Here is a 21197-nt window from a genome sequence, read left to right as displayed (position 1 = left end):
TGCACCAGCTGATGTGAGTGCTCTTAGGGATGTTAAACTAATCTATAACTATATTATTTGGTTTTAATATTCTTTTTTTTTTTTAGAAATATATTGGATTAATATTTTTAGAATTTGAATATATGTATATTCCACCATATGTTTATATTTCTAATAGAGTATACATCCAAAATTTTGTTTAGAGAAAACAAGAATTATTTTAGCTTTTGCTTTTGTGAGAGAGAGAGAGAGTTCTTTGAGTGCATTTGGGATTTGATTTTTTTAGTGTCACGAGGGTTGTCATTCTAATTTTTTAGTTAAACTTTTTCCTCAACACCACTTGTGAACGTAGATCTAAGGTCAATCCACATAAATTTTGTGCTTCACATGTATTTGTTTTCCATTTTTTTAAAAAAAATCTCGCATGAATCCATTATATTTAGAGTGTGTTATGTACGTAGCATTTTTTTTTTAATTGTGTTTATCAAAAGATATGGTATTTGGTAATTTTTATGTTAAATTTGTTACAAAAAGCTAAAAGATGGATTATTTTCAAAAAATGTTGAGGCAAAAAAAAAAAAAAAAAAAAAATAGTTTGAAATATATATATATATATATATATATATATTTGGTAAGTGAGATGATGTCGGGATCAAAATATTAGTAAGTTTAAAAATATAAGAAAAAAAAATGAAGTTACAAAAAATTAAGGACCAAATTAAAAACATGACCAAAATAGAGGACCATAAAATAAAATAAAAACAAATACTATAGAAACCGGTGGGGCCCTCCAAAGTCAATACATGGTATGGATTGGCTTTGAAGGGCTAATGTGAGGGAAATTAATAGGTACTCTCAGAGTATCATAAATGCGTACTCCCTTCTCTCACATAACTGTGGGTCCTGCTAATTAAATTTATGGTGGGAATCACAATTTATATGAGAGGGGGAAATATGCATAGAACTCGACATTGCTAATGTCGAGTTCTACCTATAACTCAATTTTGTTAAAATGAGTTTGAAAATAGGGACATTTTGCCATATAGTTTATAAATTAAGGGCAAATGCCCATTTTTCCGAATTAATTTTGACCTAATTTTTCTATTAATTGTCCATAACCATATTTAAATTTTGAAACTAAAACTTGATTGTTGTTTGAAAGCCCATTGGGAACTAGATATGTTTATGAGCACCTATGCCTAACAATAATTGTGTTGACCTTTTCGTATCCTATTTTGTACACTTCTATTCTCTCTTAAAGTAAAGAAGGATTTTTCATTTTCTTAACGTAATGTTTGGTTAGGCTCAAGCTAATTGGATCCCAGTTGAGTAAACTAAAGAATGCACTAAGGTGATTTTACATAGTGCTTGTAGTGGATTTAGTTTATGAAAAAAAAACTTGTTTTATTTATTTATTTAGCAAATAAGCCAAGCTCAAGCCAAGGTTAGAATCGACTACTAAACAACCAAAATTTGAACACAATAATGTTCTTGTGAATAAGCTTGTAAGCGTAGACTTTTACATCAAGCCAAAAGAATCTTCTTTACTTTCTCTTTCCCCCAAAATTATTATTATGGGTAAACTACATGTTTACAGTTTTCTAACTCAGCCCCTCTTACTCTCTCTGTCTCTTTGATCTAACTTAGACTCTCTCTCTCTCTTCTATGCTTAGCCTTCATGACAGCATGACCGAAACTCACTCTCTGAGTTCCTTCAACGCCACTGCTATTCTCCGCCGCTTGCCACCACCATCATACCAGTGGTTGCCAAGTCCAAATCCTCTTTTGTAGCCTCCCACACTCTCACTCTTACTCGCTCTCTCTCATCAATCTACCAAGATCGAAGCTCTAAGCCTTTATCTATCTTTGAACTGTGCATGAGGGGAAACTAAGGAGAAGGGTTTGGTGATTTCAGAGGGGTATGTTTCGAGTGGATGAAGCCTTTTGCATTTGTAGGTATTGTTCATTTTTGCAAGCCATATAGATGGTGGTATGATTTGATTTAGATTTTGGTTTGTTTTTCAAAATGGATTCATGGGTTTGGATGTTTCTGATTCTAAGTAGATTTGTAAATGGGTATGGATATGAGTAAGCTCTTCATGTGATCTGACTAAAATTTTTTGTTTTGGTATAAAGGTTTAGGTATTTTCAACTTAGCTTTGCAAAATCAAAAACAAATTATTTTTGCAAAGGTCTGGGTATTTTAACTTCTATTCTATTTCCATCTTCTAACTTAAGTTTCCCAATACTATCCCTTCTTTCATTTTTCCATTTGACAGAATAGAAATGAAGGGTTTTTTTTTTTTTTTTTTAAATAAAAATTATTCAAAGAGAATGAAGGATACAAATTACACATCTACAATTTTTGGACTTGGAATGGGTTTTTTTGTATTTGCTTAGCCTTGAGTAAGCTTCGGTCATGGAGGTTGAGCAGTAAGCATAGAGAGAGGGATATATCAGAGACACAGATAGAGTTCAACTGAGATAGAAAAACTTTGATTTTTTAAATTAATTCCACGTGGTAGCTTATTTGGAAATCTAGGTAGCATAAAAACAATATATTAATTTTACCGTTAGCGACGTCAACATTTTCCATTCAGCACTTAACGACAAGGACCATAATACCAAAAGGTTAAGGACCAAATTGAGACATTTAAAAGGTCAAGGACTAAATTGACATATAATATAAAACTTAGAAACCAAATATGTAGTTTACCCTATTATTATTTACCGTTTTATTGTATCATTCGTTGTCTCCATTAGCCAAATTAGCTGTGATGCTGGCTGTGATACGTGGACCATTAATCCCAAATGGGTGGAGACTTATCTAGTCATGTTGTGGTTGTGTGATTCTTGTCTTTAATCTACCTGACTTGTTAGGTTTCATATAACATTCGTCCTTGATGGTGAATTGTAGTATACTGTGATTTATCCCAAAAATAATAATAATAATAATAACAATTGTATAATGTCAAATTTTGTATATAGACTTTGATTTTCTGCTTTTCGTTGTGTGTTTCTAAAACATTCAAGAAGACAATTGGGCCTAATTGGAATAAGCTTGAATTTCCTAGGACAAAAAGCCCATATCCGGGCTGTTTGTGAGGGCTGTAGATTTTAAAAAACATAGCAAGCCTTCCTAAAGCCCAGTCGCCTAGAAATTCAAGAATTTGGTCCTTCTAATGAAAAAAAAGGGTCTTAGATCACCCCTTCACTCACAGAAGGTGATCACTGTGGCATTTTTATTTTATTTTATTAAAATAAAATATTGAAATCCAATATTTTTGACATGGCCAGGCAACATGTAAATAGTATCCATATGAAAACCAACAATGTTTTACACAAAAAAGATAAAAAGAAATCCATTGCTTCTTTTTATTTATTATTTTTATTTTTTTTTATCCATTCCTTATTCCATTTTTAGATTGGATGAACAAGATTAAAAGAACCCAGCCAGTTGGTTTAAACCAAAGGCCGATCACATTATTTTATTAATTTAAATCAACAAACTGTCAAGAATCTTATAACTCAAACTAATTAGTACCTCGTTATGTTTCAACAGAGACAACCAACATTAAATCCTCCAACCACAATTCTTGAATTATTAAAAAAAAAAAAATCAGGCAGCCTACTAACATAAACTTTTAAGGTTTTCGATACTTTAGTCAAGTAATGATTTCTGTTTGCCACATCCAAACCCTTTCCAAAATCCTTTTTTTTTCTTTTTCTTTTTTTCTCCTTTGAAGGTTGTTAGTAATTTACTTGACTGTTATTAGATGATGCTCCAAAACTATGAATGGGATCTTTCATTCACATTTTTCCCCATCAAGAACGTATTATAAAACTTTTGGACTCTCAAATTTGGAGCATCTTATTTTCAATTCATAGGGTGCAACAAACAATTGATATTTCACGATCAAGAGCATAGTACTATTTTTCGTATTGATTCTTATATATCGTATTAACAATTAAAAGATCGTTGCGAGTAGAAATCTCTATTTGATAAGACTTCTTCCTATACCTAAGAATTTCTTTGGACCCAGAAATGATACATTGTAAGACTCTTTGGCTCTTCCAATATCAATAGGTTGTGTTTCGCTCATGTATCTTCCAAAAGAAAAAAGATCTCTAAGAGCTGTTTCTTGGATCCAAAAGAGAGTTCTTGGGCTCTATTTGACTGGACTTCTTCCTATAACTATAAAACATTGTTTAAAGATTATGTTTTAATTTTAAATCTTGCAGATATCATATAAATGTTCTACAAGATGGTAGCAAGTACACTGAAAATTTTCAGACGAGTTAAATGTGCACTCCACCTTGAATCTTAGATGTTATGTACTCTTTTGACAAAAAGGATAGTGAATGCACAGACAATGCTTCAATCTCAAATTTCAACCCTCTTTGCAGCATCAACTCTAGTTCCAACCTTTCATGATGAAGTAAAACTTTAGAATCTGTGTAGTCCAGGCAAACAAGGATAACAGAAAAATGACAGGTTATTTTACAGAATTTTACCCCCATCTTGGGACTTCTCTTTGCAGGTAGCATCTATTTAGCATAGCTTCAGCTTTCTTCTTGTCTGGCAGGAATATCAGGAACATTAGCAGAAGACTACAAGCATAAGAAAGCCTATCCGAAACACTACAAGTACCATCTATCACCTTCTGCAGTCAGAGGAAGCAAATATTGCTGTGGAAGACAGTATTTCTCAGAATCTGAAGGAAAAACTCCAAGCCAGCATACCTCTGGGCAACACAGTTGCTTTGCATCATAGGCCATTTGCTAACAAAAATAGAAGTGTAAGAGGAAAAAAAAACCTTGTCAACTTTTCAAAAAAATTGGAAATTTACATAGTTCTTAGAGTTTCACATACACAGTCCTAGACTCCTAGTTGCCAGTATATATGTTGTTTAGCTTGCTCAAGTGGATGATAAATAAACAACAATATCATTAACAATTTAATAAACCTAACCATTGAACCAAACCGATATGTGGTCAGAATGTCGAAGCCATATGGATCACAATCAACCAAACAATAGGTAGGTAGACACAACTTTTCAATGAGCAGCCACAAAAACCTATTGGTGCAAACGCATATATTCACAGAAAGCCCAAATAGATACATGAAAACAAAATGATAAGTGACATATATATATGGTGAGAAACACTGTAAACTGAAAGTGAAAGTTTTCACCTTCTGGTGGGGATATCTGGATAGCCTCTTCCATGTGAAAAAAATGGTCAAAAAGGATTTTGAGATGAGCCTAATGACCTAAGGAAGAGCTTACAGTGATGACAATGCAACGGTTTGCATTGCAGAACTGGTCATTAGCTAATTGCTCAAATACTGCATATCATTAATAATTTAGTCAAAAGGAAGAATGTTAGAACTTAGAAGTTGTGCTTCCTATAAGTATATAATTGCTTACCTGATTCCTTCTCCACAACTAGAATGTAGTCAGCAACACTAACAATGTCTACATGCAAGAATTAGGAAAATTTCAATTATCTACTCTCTGTATTCCAGACAAAATGTGACACCAAGTGAGGAATACCATAAAAAATCCTTGCACCTAATGCATAGGAAAAAAATAGATAAATCTTATTGCCAATGCCTGCATCAATTATAAACATAGATTGTTCTAAATTGTCCTGCATATTATCCTAGTAATTGGATACCTTTGACTTCTTCAACTTGAACAGGGATGGGGTGGGCCTGCAATAGAACCGGTTCAGACATATATAAATTGGAGACAATTAAATAACCATACCAGTCCCTGTTCTTACCGTGTTAGGATGATTTATGCAATCAAACTTCCTTCCACCTTCTAAGAATCTTATCCAGCCCATCACCAACCTGTAACAGAAATATTAGGATCAACAAACTTTAACAGTTAAGCACATTGGCTAAGGATGCTACAGAAAAATCAACACAGCATATTATGGGTCATAGGGTCAGCTATGTAGTTGAGAAAACTCAAAAATGAAAAAACAGTGTGAAGAACTCTTTAAGTGGTAAAGTACTATAGCTCATCCAGAGCCCCCCCCCCCTTTGCAGCATCAACTCTAGTTCCAACCTTTCATGATGAAGTAAAACTTCAGAATCTGTGTAGTCCAGGCAAACAAGGATAACAGAAAAATGACAGGTTATTTTACAGAATTTTACCTCCATCTTGGGACTTCTCTTTGCAGGTAGCATCTATTTAGCATAGCTTCAGCTTTCTTCTTGTCTGGCAGGAATATCAGGAACATTAGCAGAAGACTACGAACATAAGAAAGCCTATCTGAAACACTACAAGTACCATCTATCACCTTCTGCTGTCAGAGGAAGGAAACATTGCTGTGGAAGACAGTATTTCTCAGAATCTGAAGGAAAAACTCCAAGCCAGCATACCTCTGGGCAATGCAGTTGCTTTGCATCATAGGCCATTTGCTAACAAAATAGAAGTGTAAGAGAAAAGAAAAAAAAAAAAAACTGGTCAGCTTTTCAAAAAAATTGGAAATTTACATAGTTCTTAGAGTTTCATATACACAGTCCTAGACTCCTACTTGCCAGCATATATGTTGTTTAGCTTGCTTAAGTGGATGATAAATAAACAACAATATCATTAACAATTTAATAAACCTAACCATTGAACCAAACCGATATGTGGTCAGAATGTCGAAGCCATATGGATCACAATCAACCAAACAATAGGTAGGTAGACACAACTTTTCAATGAGCAGCCGCAAAAACCTATTGGTACAAACGCACATATTCACAGAAAGCCCAAATAGATACATAAAAACAAAATGATAAATGACATATATGGCAATATGGTGAGAAACATTGTAAACTGAAAGTGAAAGTTTTCACCTTCTGGTGGGGATATCTGGATAGCCTCTTCCCTGTGAAAAAATGGTCAAAAAGGATTTTGAGATGAGCCTAATGACCTAAGGAAGAGCTTACAGTGATGACAATGCAACGGTTTGCATTGCAGAACTGGTCATTAGCTAATCGCTCAAATACTGCATATCATTAATAATTTAGTTAAAAGGAAGAATCTTAGAACTTAGAAGTTGTGCTTCCTATAAGTATTACCAGTATAATTGCTTACCTGATTCCTTCTCCACAACTAGAATGTAGTCAGCAACACTAACAATGTCTACATGCAAGAATTAGGAAAATTTCAATTATCTACTCTCTGTATTCCAGACAATATGTGACACCAACTGAGGAATACCATAAAAAATCCTTGCACGTAATGCATAGGAAAAAAATAGATAAATCTTATTTCCAATGCCTGCATCAATTATAAACATAGATTGGTCCAAATTGTCCTGCATATTATCTTAGTAATTGGATACATTCGACTTCTTCAACTTGAACAGGGATGGGGTGGGCCTGCAGTAGAACTGGTTCAGACATATATTAATTGGAGATAATTAAATAACCATACCAGTTCCTGTTCTTACCGCGTTAGGATGATTTATGCAATCAAACTTCCTTCCACCTTCTAAGAATCTTATCCAGCCCATCACCAACCTGTAACAGAAATATTGGGATCAACAAACTTTAACAGTTAAGCGATGCTACAGCAGAATCAACACAGCATATTATGGGTCAAAGGGTCAGCTATGTAGTTGAGAAAACTCAAGAATGAAAAAACAGCGTGAAGAACTATTTAAGTCGTAAAGTACTATCACTCATACAGAGACACCCCCTCTCTGCCCCCCCCCTCAAAGGACTATTTAATCCCCTTCACAAAAGAGGGTTTATTTTTATTTTAATTTTATATTTTATTTTATTTACTTGAAGAAACATCTGCCAAGTACATAAACTGAGGGTAGATCTGAAAATTTTATGATCACTGGAAATAATTACTTCAGCATATAGAAGTTATTAGCTATGCCTAATGAATGCCATATATCAAAAAATTTAAAAACTACTCATGTTGATAATCATTCAGTTAAACGTATATTACATTTCAGTGGCTATAAAAATCCTACGAAATGGAAAGATATGATATATTCACCCAGTAACACATATATGCTATTGGCAAACAACACTTTGAGTACAATCTTAGAAAGAGAATTCAGACAGAAAAAAATAATGATTGTCTACTTACCTTCAAAGGTCTGAGTGTGATCTCAAGTACCTACCCATTGCCCACAGAAACCTGCCAAAAGAGACAAGATATAAATGTCTTAATAAGTGTAAGTTCCTTGTAATTGACAACAAAGTGACAGAGGTTTTACAAATATTTGAGGCTAGTGCAGCCATGCACTTGGAAATTTCTTAAGCCTTCCCCCAATTTGTTCAGTTTAAACCACAAAGGCTTTATACACTCCAGCAGAACCAAAAACGAATTAGCAATATTCAGGTGAAAAAGAAAGCATAAGGAAGACACCTACCAAATTTAGATTGTGGCGACTGCATTGCATAAGGATGCAAATGTCACTGATTGCCCAGTCTACGACTGACTGTTCTGGATTGCAGAATAAGCAGAAGATATTTAAGAAAGCAATGTCATTCAAGCAGACAAGGACTGAAATCTATGGAAGAAAATTTAATACTATCTAACTATAAGTTCAGATTTCTCCGAAATATCTAAGTGCTGACTTATGCCCTATAAAATAACTGACAATGTTGACAAATGGAGACCTGAGCATAATCAAAGATATCAAATTCTCTCTCATAAAGTTCTCCCCATGATGAAGCTTGTGATTTTCTTTAACATAAAGTGATTGCACAAAGTATAATTTTTTTTTTTTTTGATAAGTGATTGCACAAAGTATAATTTTTTTTTTTTTGATAAGTGATTGCACAAATTATAAATTAAGGGCAGATACTCAAATTTGTTCCACTGAACATGCACTTTTCAGATTCCTATCACAGTAATAGGGAAACTTGAATATAAAAAGAAATATCATTTGAAATTGGGACTGAAGCTTAATTCAGATTTACCTGAAAATACAGATGGATGCATGTAATATATATCTCTCTTGGACCCATGCTGGTTTTCTTGCAGAAGTTGCTGAACAATCAATAGCACTCTTAGCAAGACATCTGAAATAGAATTCAATAACTCATCAATAGTTGGATAGTATTCCATACAATTGAGGGCTCATTGTAAGGTTCTCATAAGTGGTTAAGCTCAAAACCCACTCACCGAGCCTATGCACATGGTTTTCCCTTTGAAGTGTGAGAATTTCCTTACCATTTGGCAAAACAGAGCTGCAACAGCTACATAAGACAATAAAAATTAAACCTTAGTTCCAAAATTTTGGGATCAGCAAAGTTGCATACAACAACAGTAACATTTTCAACTCCATCCCAATCATGCTTGATGAATTTAAAGACAAACGCTTGTTACCTCATGCTAGTAACATTCTCAACTACATCCCATTTTTATTCTAATGTCTGGCTTGCATCCAATGTGCTGGATGCACCGCATACGAGAGATGGACGCATGGCATGTCTATCTTGTGTTTGCATGCCAAATCTTGTGAAGCATGCGACATATAAAAAGATGGACATGTGGTGTGTTTATCTTGTGTCTAATGTGCAAAGACACTAGATGCAGGCCAAACCAAATCTCAAGCAATAGACAAACAATAGATGCACCGCATATAAAGAGATGGACATGTGGCGCATCCATCTTACATCCATTGCACAAAGGCGTTGGATGCAAGCCAAATCCTATGCATTCAATAACACTAGAATGTAAAGAGATGGACACATGGCGCGTACATCTTGTGTCCAGTGCCATAATCACAACATCCATTTTCTCCAACTATCACCTTAGGTCCAATACTATTTGCTATAACCAACCTTCATAACCAATTAATAGTTGGATAGTGATTAGCCTACTATAAAAGTTCATAAATTTTAATAATCACTATTTTGCTATAGAGCAATAACCAAATTCTCATCTGAACCTACAATTCCTTCACACAGTTTTCATTTCAACCATAAACAAAGCCTAATTCCGTTAAATAAACTAATGAACAATTTTTTTTAAAAGCAAAAAATATTTTAAAATTAAAGGTCTTTAGCGAATCAATTACGCGCTGAAAATTAATGAAGCTTTTAGAAATTCTACAAAATAGTGGTGTTTGATCTTCGATTCAATTTTTGAAAACCTAAATACGATCGTCAATGTTATTGAAACAAATGGAAAAAAAAAAAAATCAAATTACTAATTAATAATAATTATTACTATTTTTTAGGTGTAGGTATGTAAAGTCTAGCTAAATTTCTCATCTAAACCTACATGGCTAAATTTCCTTCACACATGTTTCCGTTAAAAAAATTAAGGAATAAGAATTTTTTACAAAAATTCGCAAGTTGGAGATAAAAATGAATGAATTTTTAAAAAACTATGAACATATTTTACAAAACGGTGCCGTTTGAAGTTCAAATCAAAATTTCGAAACCTAAATACTGCCATCCATGCAATTGAAAGAGAAGAAACCGAACCAGTTTGCGTGAGGATTCGTACAGTGGACTCTGAACGGATCGATGAGAACGATCGGTGACCGTCCGATGCTGAGATCTTGTACTATAGCTCGAGTGAACTCTGAAAATTCAAAGAAACCATAAATTATAAGAATTTAAATTGTTGATTACAGCGTGATTGAAGAATGTGAATGTATTTCAATGCCTTTTTTTATTTTTATTTTTTAACTTGAAATTGAATTCTCTGACCTCTGATTTTTCGTAACAAATCGCAGCGCTGTGAGCTCCCACGGTTTCCCTCCATTTTTTCTTTCTGTAACTGTGCGTACGATTTTTTCAAATTTTAGATTTTCATTTTCTGGGTATTTATAGGTAGGTTCCAACCCGGAATCATGCTGTAAAAAGTTGGGTCGACCCGGTTTAGAGCTTAGTTACTTTTTTTGTTATTATTTTCCTATGGCCCAAAAACGTTTTTTTTTTCCTTCTAATTTCAAATATTGCGATTGGTGATAAACAAAAATGAAAGTAATTTTGTTTTAATCACAACAAATTATGTAAATAATTATGAAAAATAATACCTCTAACATTACCCGTTTATTATTGAATTACAACACAACTTAATTGTATATCTTACTTTGTAAAGTATATAAATGAAAAGGTATTTCATCATTTTCTTTCTTTTATAATTTTTTTTTTGAGGATTCAATTAAATGAAAGTAAAATTAAAGAACTAAAATGGATTTGAATCAAATTTAGTAATTAAACTACATCGTTTTGTGATTGTAGCAACAACTTTTTTAAAAGATTGTGGATGAAAGTACCACATTAGTAACATTTATAAATGATGAAATTAACAAAATTAAAAGTTTAGAAAAAAAAATTACTCCAAATTTAGAGAGTACAATTTGAACTTTAACAAATGCTAGTAAACCGTGGTATGGTCACAAATATTAACTAATAAGAAGTTGAAATTGAGACATCTTAAGTGTAAATTGAATTAAGTAAACAACCAACAACCTAAAGAACCAAAATAGCCAAGCACCTTGCGACTATGTAACACTACTCACATAATGTTTCCAAAGGAGATGTCAATATTGGATCAATTGCCCCATCAATTATGGCTTTCAGTCTAGCATTTTTCAAGGCATCAAAGACAAACCTCCTTATGGTGCATTTTTGAGTCAGGAAATTCTCATTGGAGTAAATTCGGTCCAAAAACTAGTGTATAGGCAATAGACTACACAAAATAAAGAAAACATTAAAAGAAAAAAATGATCACCAAATAATTTTTCAACATTTTAAAAATCAGCATTAATGAAATAAAGCAAACATTATGAAAAAATGGGCAAATGCCATTTTTGCGCAAACAAAGCAACATTTTGTCCTCTTTCCCAAACTAATTAGAGAAATGCCTTTCTTTTGAAACTTGATTTTTTCAAAATCGAGTTAAGCCCTATAGTGGCATTTTTAAGGAGCTTGTAGTGACATTTTAAGGACCCATAGTGGCATTTTGGAACGCGAGCTCTATGAACTCAAGTTATAGGTAAAAAAGAAATAAAAAAATTGCCTATAACTCGAGTTCATGGAGCTCGAGTTCCAAAACGCCACTATAGGTCCTTAAAACGTCATTATAAGCTCGGCTTTAGAAATTTTTTTTTAAAAAAAACTCGATTTTTAGAAAATCGAGTTACAAAAGAGGGTCATTTCCCTAATTTGTTTGGGAAAGGGGGAAAAAGGCCACTTTGTTTGCATGAATAGGGCATTTGCCCATTTCGGCCACAAACATTAACGTTATTCGTACTACATAATCTTTTTCCGCTCTCCTTCTTTTTTTGTTTCGTCACTCTGATTCAACCTAACAATCTCACTATACATTATACTCAGATGTTAATGTTATGCTCATTTAAAAAAAAAAAAAGAAAAAAAAAGCATGTTAATGTTATAAACTAATAAGAAAATACTAGTACACGCATCCCAGTGTACACATTTGGAAATCATGACTTGAAGTCATGATTTTTGTGTGCTTTAAACATATGTATAAGAATCAATGGTGGAGTCAGAATTTGGTTTAGGGAATGAAGATTTTTCCATACCTAGTGTTAGAGTTGAAATTTAATAGTCACTGCTATCCTTAAGGTATTCCAAATTCTAAGGTGATTATGAGTTTGAGTATATATTTTAAACAAGTAAAACACATAAAAATGAATGAAAAAAGGTAAATTAACCAAAAAGATTTCATTCTAAATTTGTATTAGGGAACAAAAAATGGTGATCCAACTTTTTAAAATCTCTTATTTATTTTGCTACCTTTACTTATAGATTGCTTGTAATCCAATAAGGTATTAGTATATCATGAACAAAAGAAGCTTTTTTGACTTAATAACGTTAGAAATATATATATATATATAGTTAAAAAGAATACATCTAGGTGTATAATACAAAGATAGTAGAGATAATAACTGATGCGTGGCAACAAATCAACATAAGGAAATCATTCACAATACAACAACATTTTAAAGAGGAAATGTAGTTGTAACTTAACCCCGTTGCCAACTTATGGTACTCCTTGTTTAGCTTTTCATCTAGATTTTAGTGTGGCACAATTTTAGTATTAGAAGAAAAATGCATAACTAAGTTTGATGTGGGACTTGGGGTGGGGTTAAGGGGGCAATTGCCCCCTCGTCCACCTTGGCTCTTCCTCTAGTAAGAATGTGTATTCTTGTTTAGCTTTTCATCTAGATTTTAGTGTGGCACAATTTTAGTATTAGAAGAAAAATGCATAACTAAGTTTGATGTGGGACTTGGGGTGGGGTTAAGGGGGCAATTGCCCCCTCGTCCACCTTGGCTCTTCCTCTAGTAAGAATGTGTATAATAGAGTGTATGTAATAATCACTACCTTAATCCTATTTAATAGTTTAACTGTAATACTGTCAGTTTTTTATATGTATATTCTGCCATTCTTAAAGTGTTAGTAAACTTGTTTGCTTTTATTTGTAATTTTCCAATTATGAGACAAATCAAGCCCCACCTCCCAAAGTATTCATATGCCACGATAATTACTGAATTTCGGATGAGAATCCAATGCATAACTTTGTACATGACACCTTATAAAAAAAAAATTAAAAAAAAAAAAAAAAAAACTTTGTACATGACACATACTAATAAATCAAAAAAGAAAGACAATTGGGCTTAACAAACGTACGTAGTTTCATAGAGATGAATGAAATATATGTTTGGCTGTCCCTTAACTCATTTTCCTGTAAAAATATATACATTCTGCGGCACTAAATTTTTGAGTCCAGATATATGGGTTTGGCTACTTTGATCATGAAACAAAAATCGAAGAAAGTGACAAAAGAACTCTGGAAATACTCATTCCATGGAGTATTTCCCAAGAAAACACTTGGCATATAGTCTTTGTAACGCGTCTCAATGTCAACTCACATGCAGTTCGTGCTCGTTGCGCGCAAAGAATATGATTGTTGTTGAGGTCAAAATGGAAAGGAAAAGTTTTGTTGTGTTTAATTCAGTACATAAACTTTGCTGCTTATAGAAAGGTCACTTTTTTTTTTTTTTTTTTAGAATCGTATAATGCCAAATTTTGTAAATGAACTTTGATTTTTTTTCTTTTTGCTGTGTTTCTAAGGGCTTATTTGGATAAACTGTTCCAAAAGGTGCATTTTAAAAACTAGCGCTTTTAAAAGGTGCATCTTGAAAACACAATTTTGAAAGCCACAGTTAAATGTTTGTTAAAACTTGTAAAAATTGCAATTTGAAAACTATAAATTTTTTGTTGTGGGTGCAAATTACCAAAAAGGACTTAATTTTGATGATAAGGATATACTGTTATTTTAATTGTAGTCCATGTTAAATATGTTAACACAGTTATCCGGTATCGTCACTTTCCCTATGCAATTGTGCCCCACTATAAAGTTTTTTATTATTATTTTTTTTACACTATCCCCACTATAGAGTTAATGACAACTAAATAAAGTAATAGTATTATATATGTTGCTAATCAGTATCAACCACAAAAAAGAGAAGTAAAAATTCTAAAAAGTGAAGAGACCAAATAGAGGGAGAGAGAAAGAGCAGTGGGTCGCTTCTCAACCAAATAAGTTGCAGAATTCACCATTGAACTCATTCTTGCAACTTCTAGTGTGTGTCGCATGATCTTCGTTCCAGCAAGACAACTTGTGCCAAGAAGTTGCAAGCGTTGGAGAGTCAAATCAGACACGGGTGAGAATTTTACGGGTTGATAAATTTGTTATTAAGCAAATATTTGAGGGTATTTAAGGTATTGAGACCCCTAAAACATTTGTGTTGCTTTTGAGTGATGAGATTGAAACTAGCGTTTTCATAAAAAGCTAGTTGGAGGCATGGTTCTAAAACATGATTTCTTGGCATTTTGGAAATCGTATTTTGCTGAAAACATGAGGCCAAATGCATTTTGTTTTGCGTTTACTTCCAAAAACGTGCGTTTGTTCCGCACAAACGCCTATCCAAACAGACTCTAAAATATTCAAGAAAACATTTGTGCCTAATCTTTTTTTTTTTTTTTTTTTTTTTTAAATTAAACCAAGAGTCTATTGCCAACTAACCCGCAAGGAAACGGGTATCAAAAGATACATCAGCCTCAATATTTATAGATGCATTAGGTGCGCTGTCACTAGCGCATTCAAAAGCTAATACATCCAACAAAGAAAAGGGAGGAGTAACATAATAAACAAAATTCTCTCGTTAAGAACTTCCTATTTTAGTAAGAAAGTCAGCAGCATGGTTGGCCTCCCTAAAGCAGTGGCTGAGCTGGACCTATTGGAAAGCTTGGAGAATGCCCTTACATTTAACCACCAATGGCCGGCTTAGTCTATTTGTGGAAGATGAGGAGGAAAAGAGCTTGACAACATTAGAGGAATCCATATTAACTATGAGATAATATATATTAAGTTGTCTTGCCATGCGAAGCCCTTCCCTCAAAGCCCAAAGTTCTGCCATTAGGACCGTGGCAGTGTCTAATGGTTTAGAGAAACCTTGGACCTAAGTCCCACTCAAGTCACAGAGAAGACCACCAGCACCAGTGTGGCAATTGATGATGGAAGCATCAGTATTCAACTTATACCAGCCTGGTGGGGGTTTATCCCATTTGGCATTGAGCCGAGGCCTTGCACTGGGGACTTTGGACGAAACTGTGAGAAAATGATACTCTAAAGCTTTTGCAACACACTCTTTTAGGAGCTGCTAGTTCGGAGGTTTAGCTTGGTAAGTAGCACAATTTCTGTTAGTCCATAGAGACCAAAGACCAAAAAGAAAGAGAGTGGACCATGGTATGCCGTGGTGCTGAGAGGGCAGAATAGAGGAGCAATTGTCATGCAACCAATCTAATAGAGGGGGGCCAAATGAGTTGTATAGACCTGTGGGTGGGCCAAGACGGTTCCAAAAACTGACAGAGTAGGGGCATTCTCTGAGCATGTGGCTAATGGACTTGGTTTGGGATTTACAGATGGAGCATCGCTGATCTAGGCTTCAAGCCCTTGAACCCAAAAGTTCTTTCACAGGTATGCTATTATAAGTGCAAAGCAAAATAAAGAGAACGAGCTTTGGAGGAACTCTAAGCTTCCATATCCAAGTGAGAGAGGGAGTGCTCGGGTTCAAGGTATTTAAACCCTTTGCTGCATTATAGGTAGTCCGAAGAGAGAAGTCACCATCATTAATGAAGGCCCAAGCAATCAGGTCATCCCCTTGAGAGGCTAAATTTGTGGGGATAGCTTGGATGACTTTCAAAATATTATTAGGGAGATCAAAAGAGAGCTGGAGATTCCAATTGCCATATGTGTCAATGGCTTGGTTGACAAGCTGATATTCCTCACCAAAATTGAAAGGACCAATTAATTAGGCTCTTAGAGGGCCGAGAGAGGTCCAGTTATCAAACCAGAAGGAAGTAGAGGCACCAGTGGTAATTACCTTCCTTATGCCACTGTCCAGAAGGGGTTTGGCTGCTTTACAAGTTGCCCACGTGCAAGAGCAAGAGCCTTTAGAGGTCTGTGGGTTCCTGCTATTATTGTTGGAGAGGTATTTAGCTTTTAAAACTTGAGCCTAAGGGGAGTGGTCCTCAGACAGTAATTTCCAATTCAGTTTAGCAATAAGAGCGAGATTCTGCGGTCTTGTTTCAAGAGTACCCAACCCACCATGATCTTTAGGCCGAGTGATAATGTCCCAATTCACAAGGTGCATCTTCCTTTTTTCAGGAGTTGAGCCCCAAAGGAAGTTCCTATTTGCACGGTCAATTTCTTTGCAAACTTTACTTGGCAGCAAGGCACCTTGCATGACATAATCAGAAATTGCACCTGATGATGACTTAATAAGGGTCCTTCTACCAACAAGGGATAGTAGCATAGCTTGCCATCCTGCTAGTTTTTCTTGCACCTTGTGGATAATGAAATTAAAGTCCCTAGTAGCACGATCAGCAAATTTTAGTAGGAACCAGCATGCTCTTAGAGCCACAAATTGCTCTTCTAGTTTCTTCAGGAGTGTTTTTTGAGAAAAGGACTCTAGATTTTTCCTTGCTAACTTTCTACCCAGAAAGCTGACAAAAAGTATTTAGCACTTCATCAATTGTCTCACTGTTCTTTAGACTAGCTTGGCCGAAAAGCATCAAGTCATTGGCAAAAAATAAATGGGAGAAGGTTGGTCCGGACCTAGAAGCTTTGATGGGCTTCCAAGAATTATTTGCAGTTTTATCATGAATAAGAAGCCCAAGATATTCAAGACACATAATAAAAATGTATGGCGATAATGGGTCTCCTTGCCGTATACCACAGGATGGACTGAAAGTAAGGAGCTTACCACCATTAAAAAGCACAGAAACAGACGTTGATGAAATACAATCCATGATGATGGCAATGAAGTTAGAAGGAAAATTAAAATGGACAAGGACTTCCCTGATAAAACTCCATTCAAGGCGATCAAAAGCTTTTCAAGGTCGATCTTTAACGCCATAGTTCCAACCCTTCCTTTTTTCTTTTCCATAGAGTGAAGAATCTCTTGGACTATAATCATGTTATGAAGCCCTTTTCTCCCAGGGATGAAGGTAGCTTGAAGTGGGGAGACTAAGTGTTGCATATGGGGCCTTAATATGTTGACAATGATCTTTGATACCATTTTATAAATAGTTGTGCAGAGACTAATTGGCCTAAAATGGCCAAGGACTTCTGGACCATTTCTCTTTGGAATAAGAGTCACCAAGGTATGGTTTAGATATAAGGGAATTCACTTAGATGCGAAGATAGTCAGGATTTCATCAATGACTGATGATCCGAGTATGTGCCAAAAATGCCGGAAGAAGCCAGCATGAAGACCGTCCACTCCTGGTGCTTCAAAAGGTTTCAAAGAGGAGAGGGCCTTAAGAATTTCTATATTCGAGGGCATGGTAGAAAGCTTGCGGGAGTCCTCTGTAGAGAGTGCAATAGCCCACTCTATTTCAAAATCTGCAGTGGAGATGAAGGTCAGGTGTTTGGTTTGATAGAGCTCTTTGAATCCACTAAGAACAATGTCCATCACTTGATCTTCGTCTTCAATCCATTCCCCAGATTGATTCATGATCCTCCGAATTCGGTTGTGCTTCCTCTTGATAATTGTTTTTGTGTGGTAGAATGCAGTATTTCGATCACCAAAAAGTTGCCAGTCCACCCGAGATTTTAAAGCCCAAAAATCCTCTTCTTGATTTAGTAAAGAGGCATATTCCAGGGAGAGTTCTTGTTCTAGAGAAATAAGGAAGGCTGAGGGTTGAGCAGCTAAAGCTTTTTGAAGACCCCTAATTCTGGGAAGGAGCTGCCTTTTCCTTGCAAAGATGTTCCCAAAAATCTCCTTGTTCCAGGTGGAGGCCAGATTTTTGAAAGTGGAGATAGCCAGACCCAGACTTGGCATAAACTCCCAGGCCTTTTCCACAACTTGTTGAAACCCTGGATGGTTAAGCCACATTTTTTCAAAACGAATAGATCGTTCCAGTCTCCTCTGACCATTCTCGAATAATCTTAGGAGAAGGGGGCAGTGATCCGAGCTCACCCTAGGAAAATGGGTGACATTGGCATTAGGAAATAGTAAGGTCCTGAAAAGATTAGCCCAACATCTATCAATTCTTCGCTGGATTAAAGCATTAATATCTCTACAATTGGTCCACGTGAAAGGGGCACCAGAGAACCCCAAATCAATCAAGACTTGAGTGTCTTCAACTCTTCGATCATGTACTTAATTACCTCTTTCAGATTGGCTTTTCTTCTCTCATTGAAGTTCCAAAGTTTTGGAATTACATACCTCCCGCTTGAGTTGTAGTCATTCAATTCCAGCAATGCATCAACTACAGTCTTGTACACTTCCTCGCCACATACACTCCTCAACTTCTTCAGCTTACTATCACCTTTATCTATTACTTCCTGCCTTTCAAAGAGTTATAAGTCACAAAGTGAATGCAAATACGATTTAGCAAGTAGTATTCAAATATCTAATATGAGTTCATCCAATTCATTTTGTTATAATGGCAAAGACTGCTTTGTCCATCAAGCCATTGGGGCAGTCACAATGCTAATTCATCGCTGTATAGAATGTTTTGTAACTCTATTTTCAATTTTATAACCATAAAAGTTCATGCAGTTCCTATAGGTTGTAGTGCGTCAAAGGCTAACTGGTTTACCCCCTAACTTTTCAGTGCCATCAATGACATCATCATAATCACCCACAATGGTCCAAGGAAGGTCATGAAGAAGAGAGACTGAACACAAATTATCCCATAGAATTTGACGTTCCTCAAATCTAGGACTTCCATAAATAGAAGATAAAAGCCAAGGAGAGGGAGAGGAGAGTACCTTCACTATAGCAAGTATCTCCTGTTCCATGGCAGTGAGCACGTCCATGTCCACCATATCCCCACGCCATAATAGCCAAATTCCTCTAGCATAGTCAACGAGATCAATAGTGTGGATTCCGTCATAAGGCAGGGTACGTAGGATTTCACTAGCTCTAGAGCCACTTATGCAAGTCTCCATGACAACCATAATGCCAGGAGAATGAAAATTTGTTAGATCATGAATAGTACTACGAAAAGAAGGCTTCATAGCCCCTTTACAATTCCAGACTAATATATTCATTTTTGGGGATAGAAAAGGAGAGTAGGACTCACATTCCTGGGCAAAAGCCCTTCTGATTGTCATCCATTTCCATCCCACCTACCTTAATTCCTCATTGGGCATCACAGGGTTTTGTGCCAGTGTAATGGCATGCTCTAGTAATTGCAACTACGTCTGTCTCATGACAGTCCCCAAGGTGAAGCTCTCCATGAATGAAAGAGTCTGGATGAGCTTGAGCTGTGGAAGAGTCCCTTGAATCAAGACCCCTATTGTCTCACTTGTGAGAAACTTTCTCAGAAAAATTTCTAGTAGGTCCAGTGATATTTCTAAAAGGTTGGACTGCAAGCGATCCCTTGAGGTGCTTGATGTCCTTTGACCCAGCGGAAGCAGAGGTGGTTGGTCTAGGCTGAATCTCCACCATGGATTCAGAGTGTTGTGCCATGCTAGGTGCGTGAGAGGAAGACACCCACCCCTCTTACTTTGCTCTGTTAGAGGGAAGATGAAACTCCAAGAGTTCAGCAGGTCTTTGTCCGTCCACCCATAGATCATGAGCGGATCCCATCGTATGTTGTTGATCATGGAGTTGCTGAGCTCCACTGCATGATTGTTGATCCAAATTGCCCACGACATTGTTGGGTTTAGGTGAAGCAATGGAGAAAGGAGCGTCTGTGGAGCTTGATGGTGCTCTGGCACTAAACTGGAAGGTTGTAGAGCTTGAAAGATTTGTGGCTTTATCTGAGGCTTTAAAAGAAGCAATGGACTTTGTGGACTTAGAAAGGTGTTTGTTTATTTGACTTCCTTTTTGGTTCAGACTCTTTATGTTTTGAGATGTGGGCTTTGGAGTGTTATGGGCTTTGGGTTTGGTGGGCCCCGAGGTTTGGTGATGGTCAGAGGAAGTAACCAGCTTTCGTTTACCTTTCCCAATTGATGAGTCAGCATCCATGTAGATGACTTCATCTGATGTGACCCAAGGGAGAGGCTTCCCATGCTTAGAAGCAGTGTAAGTGGTGCTTGCAATCGGCTAATGGAATGGATTGGCTGGTTGAGGGGACTTCCTGACATTGCGCTTTCTTCGAAAGACTAGCAGCCAAGGACCAAAGGTGTCCAACTCAGCTGGTGGGGAGGTGGTTGAATGTGAAGGGGTAGTTGTTGCATCAATGGTCACTGTGGAATGATCCACTTGATCTTTACTAGCATCAGTAGGGGCGGAGGTAGTGGGCTGCTGTGACTATCTATGCAGAGCACTGGACTAATGGAGGAACTGATTTTCTTTAGGACTGCAGTGTCATAATATTCAATGGGAAGCCCAGGAAATCTTACCCACACTGTGACCTGTGAGAGGTTGGCATTAGACGTTGAAAATTCTAGTTGCCATGGTTTGATAGCCAAAAAGTGCTGTCCAATGAACCATGGGCCATCACTTAGAACATGGTCCAAATCTTCCTTAGCTTCAAATCTTGCTGGGAAATAATCGTAGCCCAAGTCCACAAGGTCAAGTTTACCTGAAGGTGTCCATAGTTCCTTTACACGCTATGCCAGGAATTGGTAGCCAACAGTGCAACCAAATGTTTTTAAAATGAGTGCATGAGACCATTGAGACCTAATGCACACCTTCTCTTCTTTAGTTAGAGAGACTGATGCAAAGCTTTCACAAAGAT

The 21197-nt window shown here is 35.9% G+C and overlaps 3 protein-coding genes across 3 annotated transcripts; all 3 read right to left on the bottom strand.

The window, feature by feature from the left end:
• Positions 1-3977: 3977 nt before the first annotated feature.
• On the bottom strand, positions 3978-10752 carry LOC112037307 (meiotic recombination protein SPO11-1). Its single transcript, XM_065773405.1, has 15 exons — positions 10670-10752; positions 10442-10541; positions 9132-9205; positions 8927-9028; positions 8374-8447; positions 8122-8138; positions 7435-7504; positions 7327-7363; positions 7077-7124; positions 6929-6987; positions 6836-6867; positions 6610-6715; positions 6292-6412; positions 6146-6209; positions 3978-4405 (listed from the first exon to the last, which is right to left on the bottom strand). The coding sequence occupies exons 1-15, from the start codon at positions 10722-10724 to the stop codon at positions 4279-4281; spliced, it is 1086 nt and encodes a 361-aa protein (XP_065629477.1). The 5' UTR covers positions 10725-10752; the 3' UTR covers positions 3978-4278.
• On the bottom strand, positions 4660-5844 carry LOC112006929 (meiotic recombination protein SPO11-1; the record flags this gene model as incomplete). The annotated part of the gene is made up of 6 exons (XM_065773409.1): positions 4660-5057; positions 5174-5206; positions 5269-5326; positions 5409-5456; positions 5659-5695; positions 5767-5844. Coding segments are annotated over 6 exons (453 nt in total), but the record flags the coding sequence as incomplete, so codon positions are not given.
• A 6934-nt stretch (positions 10753-17686) lies between the features above and the next one.
• On the bottom strand, positions 17687-19560 carry LOC112006928 (uncharacterized). The gene is made up of 3 exons (XM_065773422.1): positions 19099-19560; positions 18731-18849; positions 17687-18482 (listed from the first exon to the last, which is right to left on the bottom strand). Exons 1-3 carry the CDS (start codon positions 19558-19560, stop codon positions 17687-17689), a joined length of 1377 nt encoding a protein of 458 aa, XP_065629494.1.
• Between the last annotated feature and the right edge of the window lie 1637 nt (positions 19561-21197).

This window comes from Quercus suber, unplaced genomic scaffold (assembly GCF_002906115.3).
Source record: "Quercus suber isolate HL8 unplaced genomic scaffold, Cork oak 2.0 scaffold_74, whole genome shotgun sequence".
NCBI classification, from domain to species: domain Eukaryota; kingdom Viridiplantae; phylum Streptophyta; class Magnoliopsida; order Fagales; family Fagaceae; genus Quercus; species Quercus suber.
Note: the sequence above shows the minus strand (reverse complement) of the source record. Positions and strands in the feature narration are given on the sequence as shown.

Excerpts from the sequence above, each read along its gene's own strand:
- LOC112006928 (XM_065773422.1), bottom strand. The coding sequence starts at position 19,560 with ATGAATATATTAGTCTGGAATTGTAAAGGGGCTATGAAGCCTTCTTTT. Across the intron at positions 18,850-19,098 it reads AAAAGTTAGGGGGTAAACCA|GAAGTAATAGATAAAGGTGA; the intron begins GTTAGCCTTTGA and ends TTTGAAAGGCAG. Across the intron at positions 18,483-18,730 it reads GACTACAACTCAAGCGGGAG|GGTGAGCTCGGATCACTGCC; the intron begins GTATGTAATTCC and ends CCATTTTCCTAG.
- LOC112037307 (XM_065773405.1), bottom strand. The coding sequence starts at position 10,724 with ATGGAGGGAAACCGTGGGAGCTCACAGCGCTGCGATTTGTTACGAAAA. Across the intron at positions 6,716-6,835 it reads CCAGATATCCCCACCAGAAG|GTTTTTGCGGCTGCTCATTG; the intron begins GTGAAAACTTTC and ends TTGTACCAATAG. Across the intron at positions 4,406-6,145 it reads AGAGAAGTCCCAAGATGGAG|GTTGGAACTAGAGTTGATGC; the intron begins GTAAAATTCTGT and ends TCATCATGAAAG.